The sequence below is a fragment of the Tasmannia lanceolata genome, unplaced genomic scaffold, assembly GCF_043159265.1.
Source record: "Tasmannia lanceolata isolate RefF3 unplaced genomic scaffold, GAP_Taslan_0.1 ptg000020l, whole genome shotgun sequence".
NCBI lineage: Eukaryota > Viridiplantae > Streptophyta > Magnoliopsida > Canellales > Winteraceae > Tasmannia > Tasmannia lanceolata.
Genome location: NW_027518697.1, coordinates 22,423,429 through 22,438,084, shown reverse-complemented (window position 1 = coordinate 22,438,084; position 14,656 = coordinate 22,423,429). Strand labels below are relative to the sequence as shown.

The window sequence follows — 14,656 nt, the reverse complement described above, 5'->3', positions numbered from 1 at the left end:
TGCTCTCGGAGGTAAATTCCACTTTTATCTCCCTCATTCCAAAAGGCCCTGATGCATCCTCTCCCTCCAAATTCCGCCCTATCTCCATGTGTAACTTCACTTATAAAATTATCACGAAAATCCTAGCTGATAGACTCAAATCCAAAATTGATAGCCTCATCAACCCATCTCAGTCTGCCTTTATCAGGGGAAGATCAATCCATGAGAATATTCTCCTTACTCATGACATCCTTCATAAGTTTCACCTTTCATTTGCATCTCCATCTCTTTGTCTCAAGATCGATCTAGCAAAGGCTTTTGATAATATAAATAGAGAATGCCACGCCCCAAACCCCACCCTGGGCGTAGGACGTGGCGGCGTCGTACACCTGCAAGACAAGTCTCACAAATGTACAAGGCTACAAAGCAGATAACACAATTAACCTGGCATTCATAATAAAATGTATATCAAATTCAGTTAATGCGGACCCAACAGAGTCAATTAAAATCTCATCTCTCCCCAAAGAGTCAAAGCGGAATAATAATAATAATAATAATAATGATGATGTCTTTACATTTTATTCAAAGCACTCACTTCCTAATGAATGGAAAACAGATAAACTAAAATCAGTCTCCTGAGCCAAAATCCAATCCCAGCTAAAAGTCCTGTTCCTCGTTAATCTCATGAGGGCCAAGACCTGAAAAATGATAAATAATCACAGTCAGTTGAAAAGCTCAGTACATAATAATGCACTACTCTAAGCACAGTCTAACATGACAGGATTCAATAGGATCAGATAGTCAAAGTCAAAACTGAGTTCAAAGGTCTTAGCTGATTCATAGGCACAAACAGTTATAAGTGCATGTCAAATATGGTTCTGAATTAAAGGTGCTTAAAGCAGATTCAAGTCGGAGTTCGGATCAAGTCAGAGATTTCAGAGTTCATATACAGAAGGTTCAGAGTTCAAATACATTTCAGAGTTCAAATACAGAAGTTTCAGAGTTCAAATACAGAAGGTTCAGAGTTCAAATACACTTCAGAGTTCAAATACAGAAGGTTCAGAGTTCAAATACACTTCAGAGTCATCGGCATGGTTCAGAAGACATGTTATTGCTTATACACCAACAGTCCACGGTGTTCGGAATTGATTCCTGAAGTTCAGATACAAGTCGACAGGGCCAACGTTTTATCCCACTGACGGTCCAGAAGTTCCAGTGTACTACTCCTACGGTGGGTCCAGAGTTGCCAAATGTTTTACCCCCATATGGCAGGGTCCAGAGTTATCAAATATTTTACCCCCACATGGCAGGGTCCAGAGTTCATCGATGTCTCCACAGAAGTTTTCAAAAGTGTTCAAAGTTAATATTCAAATGATTCAAAGTATTCAGAATTCAAACTGATAGGTTCAATGGTTCAGAGTTCAGAACAGATATTCATAACAGTTATTTCTAAGGTTCGGAATAATAGTGATAAAACACTAAATAGGCCAAACAGAGGCATACATACTAGACCAAGGCTAGTTCAGAAGTTCAATGGCATCAATACAGATTTCTAAAGTCAATACTGATTCAAAGGAAAAACAGGGTTTATAATCCCCAAAGTAGTACGTTATTATGTACCTCAAAGATGCTCGATTCCTTAACCCGGATTACGATTCAATGTCCTGATCTGAACGAAACATAAATAACAAATAAGGGCCCAAAAAGGTAACCCATTCTATGGCCACTTTTTGTAATTTGGTGATATCATTCTTAAAAAGTTTCTAAAATTTATTGAAACTATTTTTAACAGAAAGATGACGTTTTCAGCTATCCATAGACTACAAGAGAGTCGAAAACGGACAAGAAACGAATAAGTTATGAATTTTTGATGTTTTGGAAAAATTGTCGCGCCGGTCGTCCGAAAATTACGGACGTCCGAGGTTCTACTGTCGCCAAACGTGGTAATCACGGACGTCCGCCATTTTCCGGACGTCTGCCCCACGCCCGAACCCAGATTTCTCCATAACGCGATTTTCCCCGCTTTTGCACTAAAATGGCCATAACTCTTTCGTTTGACATCCGATTCGTGCGTGGTTAGATCCGTTGGACTTGTATCAACGAGAAGAATCCATCTAATCCAATTCTATGCTCGAAAATTCTCAAATAGCCAGATTTCTATGGATACAAACAAATTGAACTTGAGTTCTTTGGGAGGTTCAACACGAAACGAATCCCAAGGAATCCAAGATCTACCATGAAATTTGCCATAGAATAAAACCAAGGCTCTAATCACACCTCTTTTCATATCAAAATTTCAGTTTGGGGTTCTTTTCATTCATTTAACCATTAAAGATTAACAATCTTACCTTGGTTTGCGATCTCTTTTTTTGAATCGCGCTCTTCCTCTTTTTCTCCACGAAGATCTCTTCTTAGGGCTGCAAGGATGATTTAGGGTTTCTTAATCTCTCATAAGATGTATTTATAGGCTTTATTAGGAAGCCCTAATCAGAGATAATTTCAAACGGACAAAAACGCCCCTCTTTTAAAGAGGGGGACGAAAATTTAAGTGGGGGGTAATTTTGGGTATTTACAGAGAAGCTCTTCTCTCCTTCATGCCCCGGCAAGGTTTTAATAGTACTTGGATCAATTGGATCCAAGCATGTATAAACAACCCAGCCTTCTTTGTAATCATTAATGGATCCCCCCAGGGGCGTTTCCACTCCTCAAAGGTTTGCGTCAAGGATACCCCCTGTCCCCCCTCCTTTTTTGTATTTCCATGGAGATGCTATCCCTTATCATTGAAAAAGCCCTGCTCAAAAATCACATTGGGACCCCTTTTCGCCAAGGAAACATTTCCATAACCCATTTATTATTTGCTGATGACCTGATGCTCTTTCTAAATGGGGATCTTTCCTCAGCCAAAGGTATTCTTTCCTGCTTAAAAAACTTCTCCAAGATTACTGGGCTTGAAGCAAACCTTGATAAAAGTGAGGTGTTCTTCTCTGGGACTGATTCGAGAACTAAAAGAAGTATCTTAGAAGTGCTCAAAATCAGGGAAGCCAGGATGCCAATCAGATATTTAGGTATTCCTCTTTTCACATCCAACCTCAGAGCTCAGGACTGTTGGTCCCTTACTGGAAAAATCAGAAGAAGAATTTCTAGTTGGAGTAGCTCCCACCTCAGTCAAGCTGGTAGAGTGGAGCTTATCAAAACAGTAATCAACTCATTCCAAGTTTTCTGGGCTTCTGCTTTTAATCTCCCAAAAGGTGTAATCCATTGCTTGGAAAAAATTTGCAGAGCTTTCCTGTGGGGCCATGACCCCTCTCAGAAAAAATTCCACTCCACGGGTTGGAATGACTTTTGCAAACCAAAAGGTGAAGGGGGTGCTGGTATTAGAAAGATTGAAGACATTAATAATGCTTTTCAGCTGAAGATCCTTTGGAATTCGATGCAAGATAAAAATTCTCTCTGGTTGAAATGGTTCAAAGCTAAGTATGTTAAGAGAAAAAACTTTTGGACCATGAAGTTCCTGCCGAAACCTTCTTGGGGAGTCAGAGGGATGTTCAAAGCAAGGAGTCTTGGTATGCCCTTTATATGCTATAATGCCGACAATGAAGAAGAGATCGAGCTTTGGGACCAACCGTGGCACCCTCATGGTGTGCTCTCTTCTGTCTTCTCTCGATCCTGTACCGACTCCTCTCTTGCCTCAGCAAAGTTTCTCTCCCAAATCCATAGCGCTAATGGCTGGGCACCTTTCTTATCTAAGCCATCTCTCAGTGAAGTATTCGAATTCCTGAAAAAGGGTTCCTTCAACTGCAACGGCAGAAATAGAGTAATTTGGAAACCCACCTCAGCTGGATTGTTCACTACTTAGAAGCGCATGAGAATCAATTCGAATCCACTCCCCCCTAGTTCCTTGGAAAGATATCATTTGGTTCAAAGGCCACATCCCGAGATATTCACTCACCACTTTGAAAGCCATAATGAATAAGCTCAGCACCAAGGGTAGAATTAACTTAGGAGACCAGCTTGATACAAATTGTGTCCTCTGCAACTCTGAAAATGAATCTATAAATCATCTCTTTTTTAACTGCAGTTTCTCAGCCTGGATATGGCGTTCGATTCTGTGGCGTGTTGGATTTAGAAGAAAACCAAAGAAGTCTCTCACTGATGAAATAGCATGGCTCAAAGAGAAATGTAATGGTCATGGTCAACGCTCCACTGCCATCAGCATTGGCCTCACTGCTGCTACGTATAAAATTTGGCGGGAAAGAAATCTCAGAATTTTCGAGAACAAAAGCTGCCATAAATCTCAGATTCCTAACGATCTTCTATCTGAAGTTAAGCTCCAGTTGAATGGGCTTCAGCTATCTGATGATCCCAATCCCCAAAACCTTAGTGCTGCTCGCTTATTTAACTACAAGCTGTAAGTGTTCATCATAAAAGGAACACGGGCAACGGATCTTTGGCGGTCCAACTTTGAGAAAATCACAATTAACCATATAGATTGAAATTGAAACAGTAAAGGGAACATACCGAAAGCCGAATATCATTTTGCTATCACTGGAAGGATTCCATTCTAGTATTTCTCCTCACTCCACAACAGACGGTGATGGGGACCGACTTCCTCTCTCTTTTTGCCGTGGATTTCAAAGAGAAGGATGTATAAATTGTTGTGTGCAAGTAGGGACCGGATGAGAGAATAGATAGACATTTATGGGAAGAAACACAACTCCTCATCACGCTGGTTCCCTCCCCAAAAGTCTCTTACATTTACACCCCTTCTTTTATGGCTTTTCACTTAATGCCTTTTCACAAAACCAACTAACAAAATGATCTAGGCTGTTGATCTTGCACATGTCACATCCACCGTTAGGATAATTTCCTAACATTCTCCCACTTGGCCAGCAAGATCTTTGAGCCAAACATAAGGATCATATCTTTAAGTTAGTTAGATAATAAACACAACATTCCGTTCAGCAAAAACTACTAACAATAAACCATGTAACCATTGGGTCACCAACTCTACCCAATAGCCTACCCCACGATTATATCATTAGTAATACTTACTAACATGAATGTAAACGCATACATGCATAAGATGTAAATATGGTCCAAAACAGTCTACAGACATTCTACCTCTTACTCACAATCCATTTACGTAATGTGCACAAAAATGGAGCGGTAGAAAATAATATATATCAGAATCATAAAATAAAATGTGATCACAACAGTGTATCTCAATACCTAATGCAGACTCCCACTGTCATAGGCTATCAAAAGTGTCAACCAACCTTATGCGCGCTACATGCTCTCTGAAGAGCTTTGGTGACAAGCCCTCAGTCAAAGGATCCGCCAATAAAAGTGCGGTGCTTATGTAATCTTCAGATACACACTGATTCTGAACTTCCTCACGACAATATGTCAATACATCGACCCCATTACTTGATTTGTCATTCTTGGAATTGTAAAACCGCAGCGGAATTATCACAATACATTCTCAGTAACTTGTCGACTATCAACAAGATAAAACCCTGAGACAAAATTCCGCGACTTCAAGGCATAGTACAAGGCCTTGAAGTACACAATAAACTCCGTACCCAAGGTGGAAGCAACTGAGTGTCAATTTGACATTCTTCAACGATTTAGGACTTTCTGCAAAATATACTAGAGCAGAACTCTAGGTGTTCCGACAACAGTCGGAATTAGATTAACCAATCACACTAGGGTTATCTCATTTACTTAATGTGAGCATTAAATCTTTAGTCCCTTACAGACAATATATAACCTTTTGGCAAATTTCCAATGATCCATACATAAATAACATTGGTACTTTCTAAATTTGCCCACCATATAGGTTATACACAGATAGGTGCAGATTTAAACATTCAATAGACCCCAATTGCGGAACTATTAGGGAACCTCTTTATCTGCTCCTATAATGAATCGATCCTGGGACCTTGGAACTGACTGAATATATCACCCTTAACTATAGGAACACTACAAATGGAGTAATTTATCCATGTTCAATACTTAGGGCTTTACCAAGATAGGCTTTCTGCAATCTCAGCAATCCTCGAGTCCCAACTAGGTGAATCTAAACTCCTACTATGTAGGATGCTTCACCTGAATTCTTTTGTATGAATATCATTGAACATGGCTAAGTACTACTAGCAAGTAGTATACCATCAACACATAACACGAGAAAAATAATATTACTCCTCTGACCTTAAGATATATCCATTATCCTGTGACAATTCCTTAAAACTTAACATAAAGAGTACTTGATGAAACTTTACGTACAATTGTCGGGAAGTCTGCTCTAAACCTTAAGCAGAATCTCTAAGTCTACAGACTATGTGCCTCTTTCTTTAGCCTCAAGGATTGTTCGGTAGTCGTCACCACCAAAACATCTATAATGTGGGTTGTTAACTTATATGTCTTTTAATGTTCCAATGAGCATTGGTACCACCTTCTCTTGGATCACCAGTACCGGTACTACAATCTGGTTCTCCTTAAAGGTGATTTTATTAAAGACACTATACTCCCACTAAGGTCACCATCCTTTAGAAGTCTTGGCACATTTAATTCCGACAATATACGTACTATGGGTCAATCAACAGAACCTAAAATCCTTAAATACTTTAAGATAATCTATGAAATTGCAACTTATGGTCATAGAGCTTAATCACTATATTCGTGGGTTATAAACTTTTGCCTCATGTAAACAACCAAAAGTTGCATGTTTCCCAATTTCAGCTTCCTTATGACCCATAAATCTTAAAGGGTCTTAGGCACAGCCTTACTTGGATCACAAAATACATTGGTGTTTTAAGAGTTTTAACCCACAATCTTAGGCAATAGAGAGTTGCATAAATGACCCTTATTATTTTGATCGTTTATGTCAAGTTAATTCTCGACTCTTACCTTATAGATCACAAACAAAGATAGGGCATCCTACTTCTGATTAGAGAGACACATTTAAATATGGCTAAAAAATTTAACCAAAAGGTAATGTTAGAAATATTAAATAACCGCAAGTGCACGGATCGTGTAAATACGGGTCGAACTCAGGGAAGAGAAATCTAGTTGTCAATCCTATTCTTGTACCGATTAGAATACTAGCTATGATATAATGTTGCCTGGAATGGACTCAGGATTTCCGTGGACTTAGACCTCGGAGCCAACACTATATATAAGCGTGTATTCTATTCAATCTAAGAATCAAATTCAACTACGATCTTGATTTGGAAATCTTAATTTAGGCAAAGTGTACCAAAATTCTAATGATCTTGATTAACTACTTATCTAATTTACTTAGAAAACTAAAATTCTAAAGGTCTAAGTTAATTGAAAAATTACGAAAGTAATTTGGAATAGTGTAAAAATCTTAATTCAATATAAAAGATTACTTAGGGTTAGAATCCACCATGGGTTTGGATTAGATTGATTAATTAAAACAACTCTTGAATTAGGTTGAAAATACAACTAAACAGTCAATAAATAATAAGATCTAAAAGATGTCATTATTTATGGGTATTTAATCGAATTAACCCTCTAATTTATATTAATTATATAGAATTTAATCTTTGTTAATCAACAATCATCCATACGAAAGGGGAAGGCCAATGACATGGATGATTGAGATTTGTACAAAAACAAAACCCTACATAATTTGTTATATAAGTCACTTGTTTTAATTACTTCTCTTTCTCTTTCCCCATGGCTTCATCTAAACCCTAAGTATAGTGGGTTTAGCTACTCATGGAGAAGGGGAAAGAAACATAGAAAATAGAGAGAATAGAGAAGAGAATTGTCATTAAGAACTTGAAAAATAAAATAAAACACAAAGTACTTTCTCATTTAATTGAAATTAAACAAAAATACATTGAACTAGATTTGAAAGAAATAACAAAAATTAAAGAACATTTAGTCTTTTTCTCCTCTTCGCAATAGTTGAATCCTTGATCACCTTCCTTCAAGCCTTGGTATTGCTTTGGACTAGGATCTCGGACGGTTGGATCGTTCCTTGATTGAGAGAAAGAAAAGAAAAAGAGCTTGAAAAGAAAGCAAGAAAGAATAAGAGAGAGTAGAAAGAAAGAACAAGCAAAAGCATAGAGGGAGAGAGCAAGAGTATGGGAGAGATCTTGTAGAGAGGATGGAGAGAGAGCCGAACTCCACTGTGGGAGAAAAAAAGAATCAATTAAATTCCAGCCCTTTTTTTTATTTTTATGGAGTTAGGCTGAAAGAATTGCCTAGTTTAAGCTTAGGGAAACAAGGGTTGGATTGCCCCAAAATATCCACCAAGTCAACGGCTCAGATCATCCATTGGAAAGGATATAGAAGACGTTCCATGTTGTCTTTCAAAAAAAAATTTCAAACGTGTGATCAACTTACCCAAATAGAAGAGTTGCCATTTTATTTTCTTCACCTTGCAAGGAAAGGATATAATTAGAAGTTGAATAGACAATAGCAAGAGAATCCCCACTATTAGAAAAATGTCATCCTTCTTTTATAAACTGTATGTGACCGAAGCTCATAGCTCGTTGGCATTTCCAATTATAATGTTTCTATATGCCATCCCATAGTTGAAACAAATAGGAATAGCAGCTCTATGTAGTGGCTTGCCAAAAAAAAATCATAGCTAGATATCTTGTTGAATACTAGAAATGGCAACTAGCAACTACACTTGGCAAGCTAATGGACTATTGCCTATTAAAAATTTAGCAATGATGTCACTCACTTTCCTCATCAGTAATAGTAACGTGGCTTTTCTTAATTAAAGAAGTTGCCACTATTCAATTGCCTCAAGATGGAATGGAAATAGCAACAGCAGCCCTAAAGTGGTCCCACATGCGTGATTCCACATGTGTGGTTTTCACATATTCTTCCCCACAATAGCCGAACCACTTTCTAGTGTCCATTAGAAACCCAATTAAATATCAGCCCATGACTTTGATATCCACAGCCCATCTTGATTTACATTAAAAACAGCCCACTACTTCAATTCTAATGTTAATAACCCACTTCAATTTGGTAACCGCAAGCCATTTTCAATGGACAATCGCTACCCACCATCCCCATTAAATGGATGGTTCGGATCACTCTATAATGTGGATTGCAACGTAAATTAGAATGTACCCTTCAAATCATTTTCTAAGGCAGATCCAAACCGTTCATTTGATGGATCATAATGTACATTGATGGTTCTCTCAATCCCTTTCACAAGATGATCCAAACAGTCCATTTAGTAGGCTCACAGTCACAGTCTACTAAATCAGCAATAACTTTTTAACCGCTGCTCCACATTTTGGCCAAAAGTACTTGTTGGAAAGATCTTGAGAAGACCTAAAACTTTGTAGTTTACCACTTTCCCTAATTTTGTCATTTAATACCCTAAACATGTGGTTGAAAAACGGACCAGCAACATTGTGACAGAACTGCCCCTGCATCAAAGATGAAAATAGCAAATGGGACTAGTTCGTTGTGAGCTCTTGGTACGACGTGGGTGAGGATGGTGAGAGCTGATGTGTAAATGGGTGCCAACATTGTATAAGAGAAGTGATATTTACACCCACTTCTTGATTTTCAACAAACCGATGCCCTTTTTATCTTTATAGCTTCTTTTTTTGTAAAAATCCATAGATAACCCTGTAACACCAGAAACACACAAAATATTAGTAGTACTGCTTTAAATGACAAAATATGCATGTTTCCTATCACTACTATTCACACATAAATGTGTTCATCAGGTAACACCTTCCGCCACCAACTGTCAGAGTCCAAAGATCCAAGATGTCATTGTGAATGACCTTTAGTAGATCAATACTCTTGGTGACACCCTAAACCGATTAATCTTTGTATATTTCTCCTTCAATGTACCCCGTATCATTGTTTAAATCGATAAAATCAAGTGAATCTAGAATTCTTCTTTTACCCAACTATCTTCAGATATGTGGTTAAAAAACTTAAGCCACTGATTGGATAAATTCTTGTTCACGCGATTTCATTTATTTCTAACAATACTGATTATCTCATTCTAATGCAAGGTGGGCCAAGTCTGACCTTGAGAGAAGTGCAATCCAAGTCAATAAGGATTGCCCTGAAGAGAACCAAAATCACTAAATGGAAAATGAAAAACTAGAGAGAATCCATTATACTTCCAGACCTTGATTCATAGCCAAAGGAATCAAGTTTTTCTAGAATAAGGTTTCTAGTTCATATAAAACCAAAATTTCAGAAAAGAGTGGCGAGTAATAATGGATTCAACAGCCACCTTTATTCTATTTCCCGATAAAATGGTATACTCTCCTCTACTAAGCACCTAACTCGCACCAAGACCTCACATAGAATTCTAAATGTGAATAGTAATGCCTTAATCTATTCACAAATCTTTTTCCGGAGTACTTACGAAATAGAAATCATAATATACAAAGATATGGTATTAATTCCAGGCCATATCGAACTTAAGAGATCCATACTTTATGTGTCATTTATTATTCAAGATAATGGCACTTGATACTAAGTTCACTCTCTTTAATTGATAATGCTAAGACTAGTCTATATCTTCAGGACTCTAATGTTGCCATTTAAAATAACCAAGAGGTGTGTTGAAAGTGAGCACAACCAATATTCTGAATCTAAAGCCTTTCAAAGTGTGCTCAAAACTACAACTTTGGTGAATATACTTTAAGGTTATCAAAACACATCATAAGGGTATTTGCAAGTGCTTCCAATGATCCTCTAAAATATTCGCTAACTACATTTAAGAACTCCTTTGCATTTTCGAGTCTTAAAAACATATCGAATTGCATAAAAAATGGAGGTCTACCATTACTACTAGAGTGATACTAACATTGAACTCCCACTATTCATAAGAATCTTTGAGATGTGGGTTTAGTGAGCCTGTCATTCAATGATACATAGTCTAGCCTTTTGTAGTCTTGAATTATGCAGATCTATTCCATCACTTGCTAAGGTTTCTGACCCACTAAAGTACTCAACATAATCGGTATCTAGAAAAGACACTAAGATACCAACAACTTCAATGTCACAGATACAGACTTGCAGTTCCAAACATGCTCACTTCTTATAACACATATTCAGTCCACAAATGGAGTTTAATTAACTCAATCCACGATTTTAATCAATCCAACTGAAAAGAATGACTAAAATGTATAAAATCATGATGATACATAAGTGTGCTTCTAATTAGATACCATATGTGCCATCGTGGGCCGTCCGTTGGGCCGTGCCATGATGCAGAATTGGTTTCTACTTTAGAAAACACAATACCATGATTATGAAGAGACACTGGTGTATCACCGTGGGTCGTCCGTTGGGCCGTGCCACGGCACACAATTGGTTCTCACATACAATACTCAATCAATTTATCTTAAGGGAAAATTAGTTAGATTGCCCAGAATCACAAAAAAATACAAAAATGTGACCCCGACGAAACATCAGACGTGTCATTGTGGGTCGTCCGTTGGGCCGTGCCACAACACACAAACGATTTTCAATTCAGAAAATCACAATACTGTGATTCTAGCGAGACACCAGGTGTATCACCGTGGGCCGTCCGTTGGGCCGTGCCACAGCACACAATTGGCTCTCCCATGAGACCAACTAGGGCCAGATAACCCTATACTTGAGGCGCATATCACCGTTGGGCAGAAGCATAACCCCAAACCATGTTATCCAGGCCTAGCCCTCTCACATTGCCTATTTGTGCAAAACAACAGTCATCCGTTAGGCTAAGTATTGCTCTTGGATAAATACTCGCAATTGAAAGTGGTTCATAGTCCATAAATGTGTCATTGTATGCGACACGGTTCTCAAAATTAACCACTTAACCTTAAGCGATTTCGTTTCCCAGTCGGAATCGCAGTTCTTTGTTCATTCATTTAGTGACCAATCATAACAAGATATAGTTAAATTTCAACTAAAAATAATGAACAACGTAATAAACTTGTGTATACAAAACCAACTTTCAAGTTCCATGATCAAACATAATTCAATGTTTTAGGTTTTGAAAATACACACCATCAGTTTATTATAACCATAAGCTTGGGTTTTAAGCATATCTGGCATGAACTAATGTGCATTCAAGTTAAAAGTTTAGTCCCATATATGATTTCAACTAATCATTTTAACCCTTAAGTTATATACAAAACATAAAGCATATAAACAACATATAGGGGTTCTTAAGTTAAGAATTAGAAACCAAAGGTGTTCATTGACTGAGTTTTAATCATTAAACAACATCAAAACTTTACATAACTGGGTCTCCATGGCATTTAGTTAATTCTTTAAGAGTTTGAAATCAAAATTAAACTCAAGGTCCACTTTAAAAAATTCAAAAGTTATAAAATTACACTGAAATTTTAAAATCCAGACTCCGAACACCAAAACAGACCTTGGAAACGGGTTCAGAATGGTCTAAAACCATAGGAATAGTCTAACCGAAGTCCAAAACCCCAAAATATTTGACTTAAAATCAAACTTACAAAACCAAAAGACTTGATTTTACACTGTAACAATATCATACAATGCTTAAATACCAAGAATGACCTCAAAAATAGGTCCAGAACGGTCTGTAACCTTAGGAACCAATCTAATATGAGCCCAAAACTCCAAAACTTTTGACTCAAAACCAAATTTATAAAGTCAAAAGTGTTAAAAATACACTATAAGTGTATTATACAGTGCTCAAATGGCAAAATGGATAGCAAAAATAGTTTCAAAGGGTTGCAAAACGTTCGGAACTAGTTTTACTTGGGCTAAAACCCTAAAATATTTGACTAAAAAACCAACTTGAAAAATCAAAAGTTTTTGAATTTACACTATACCTATATGATACAGATACCAAATGCCAAAACTGACCCAAAAAATGGATTCAGAAGGGTGCAAAACCTCTAGAACCGCTATAATCTGACAAAAAATCTCACACAAATGGGCCAAACTGAGTCAAACACAGATTTGGGCTGTTTAGGACTATGGGCCGGTCCAGGTCAGGTTGGGCCAAGCGGTCTGGTGGGCTTAGAGGGTCTACTGGGCCCTTTTTAATTGAAAAGCCCGTTGCGGATCCTTGATGGGCCCGCGCGGCCCGGTTCGACCCGCCAAGCCCGATACTATTCATCGTCTTCTTCATTAAATAGTAAAAATTCCAGCAAAATCCGAAAAAACACTCAAAGTTCGATTTATTATTGCGGCTTTGTTTGAAGTTCGATTGAGGCTCAGAATACGCCGTTGGACTCGTCTCTCGACGAACTTCGTAACCACGCCAGAAAATCTCCGGTCGCCGGTGGCACACTGTTTTCCGGCGAAGTCCAAAACTTCCCAAAAAGTTAAAATTTTCATCTTTAAATCGCCGCCAAACGCAATCCAGACATCGGATCGACGAACCGTTTGTTGCGTTGGATTTATGGGAACATAAGCAACATTTCAGTGCCATTTAATCATCGATCCGACTCCAGAATTGATGGTGGCACTCAAAATACAAGTTTTCACAAACTCTATTTCAATCACTTTTAATGCGATTTTTCTCGCCATTTTCTCGCCGGAACCCTCTGATACCACATGTAAGTGTTCATCATAAAAGGAACACGGGCAACGGATCTTTGGCGGTCCAACTTTGAGAAAATCACAATTAACCATATAGATTGAAATTGAAACAGTAAAGGGAACATACCGAAAGCCGAATATCGTTTTGCTATCACTGGAAGGATTCCATTTCGGTATTTCTCCTCACTCCACAACAGACGGTGATGGGGACCGACTTCCTCTCTCTTTTTGCCTTGGATTTCAAAGAGAAGGATGTAGAAATTGTTGTGTGCAAGTACTTTTTGCCTTGGATTTCAAAGAGAAGGATGTAGAAATTGTTGTGTGCAAGTAGGGACCGGATGAGAGAATAAATAGACATTTATGGGAAGAAACACAACTCCTCATCACGCTGGTTCCCTCCCCAAAAGTCTCTTACATTTACACCCATTCTTTTATGGCTTTTCACTTAATGCCTTTTCACAAAACCAACTAACAAAATGATCTAGGCCATTGATCTTGCACTTGTCACATCCACCGTTAGGATAATTTCCTAACACAAGCTTCGAAGAGATCTCTCAGAATTTCTGCGTCTGGGAGCCTCCAAAGATCGACGAGATTAAGGTCAATGTCGACGCCTCCCTTGTAGAGGCTGGAGGTAGTATTGGAGGTCTGTTAAGACAGAACTTAGGGGAATGCATTGCCATGTTCTCGATCAATTCAGACCCTGAGCCGATCTTTGCGTTAGAGCTGACTGCTATCCAACAGGGGATGGATCTTGCATTTGCTCCCAATTTTAGAAAGGTTTGGATTGAATCCGATTCAAAATTTGCTGTGGACATCATCAATGGCCGATCCGAAATCCCATGGACTCAACTGGAAAAAATTTACCACATTCATACTGCCATGAACTCCTTCCTCGCGATCCGAGTGACGCACCAAACGAAGCGGCAGACATGCTATCCAAGCGTGAATTCAGACCCAAAGGGGAGAATTTCCTCCCCTCCTCGGCCTCGCCTGAACTGAACCAGATCATACTAAATGACTCCTAAGGGAAGATTTATATCCGAATGTAGATTGTTCTGGCCACCGGGCTGCTGTTTTGCTGGGTTTGTTTTGATCTCTTGTATTCTTTGGATACTGTTATGTTGGG

At 38.3% G+C, this 14,656-nt stretch overlaps 2 protein-coding genes across 2 annotated transcripts; both read left to right on the top strand.

Moving 5' to 3' along the window:
• The first annotated feature begins 2,737 nt into the window (after window positions 1-2,737).
• LOC143853893 (uncharacterized) lies at window positions 2,738-3,835 on the top strand. Its single transcript, XM_077363592.1, has one exon. The coding sequence runs from the start codon at window positions 2,738-2,740 to the stop codon at window positions 3,833-3,835; it is 1,098 nt and encodes a 365-aa protein (XP_077219707.1).
• A 109-nt stretch (window positions 3,836-3,944) lies between these two features.
• On the top strand, window positions 3,945-14,529 carry LOC143853892 (uncharacterized). The gene is made up of 2 exons (XM_077363591.1): window positions 3,945-4,387; window positions 14,067-14,529. Exons 1-2 carry the CDS (start codon window positions 3,945-3,947, stop codon window positions 14,527-14,529), a joined length of 906 nt encoding a protein of 301 aa, XP_077219706.1.
• The last annotated feature ends 127 nt before the right edge of the window (window positions 14,530-14,656 follow it).

What these genes read in the sequence shown, in the direction of transcription:
- LOC143853893 (XM_077363592.1), top strand. Translation starts at nt 2,738, where the DNA reads ATGGAGATGCTATCCCTTATCATTGAAAAAGCCCTGCTCAAAAATCAC.
- LOC143853892 (XM_077363591.1), top strand. Translation starts at nt 3,945, where the DNA reads ATGAATAAGCTCAGCACCAAGGGTAGAATTAACTTAGGAGACCAGCTT. An exon ending in CGCTTATTTAACTACAAGCT is followed by an intron (nt 4,388 to 14,066) that starts GTAAGTGTTCAT and finishes TCCTAACACAAG; the next exon opens with CTTCGAAGAGATCTCTCAGA.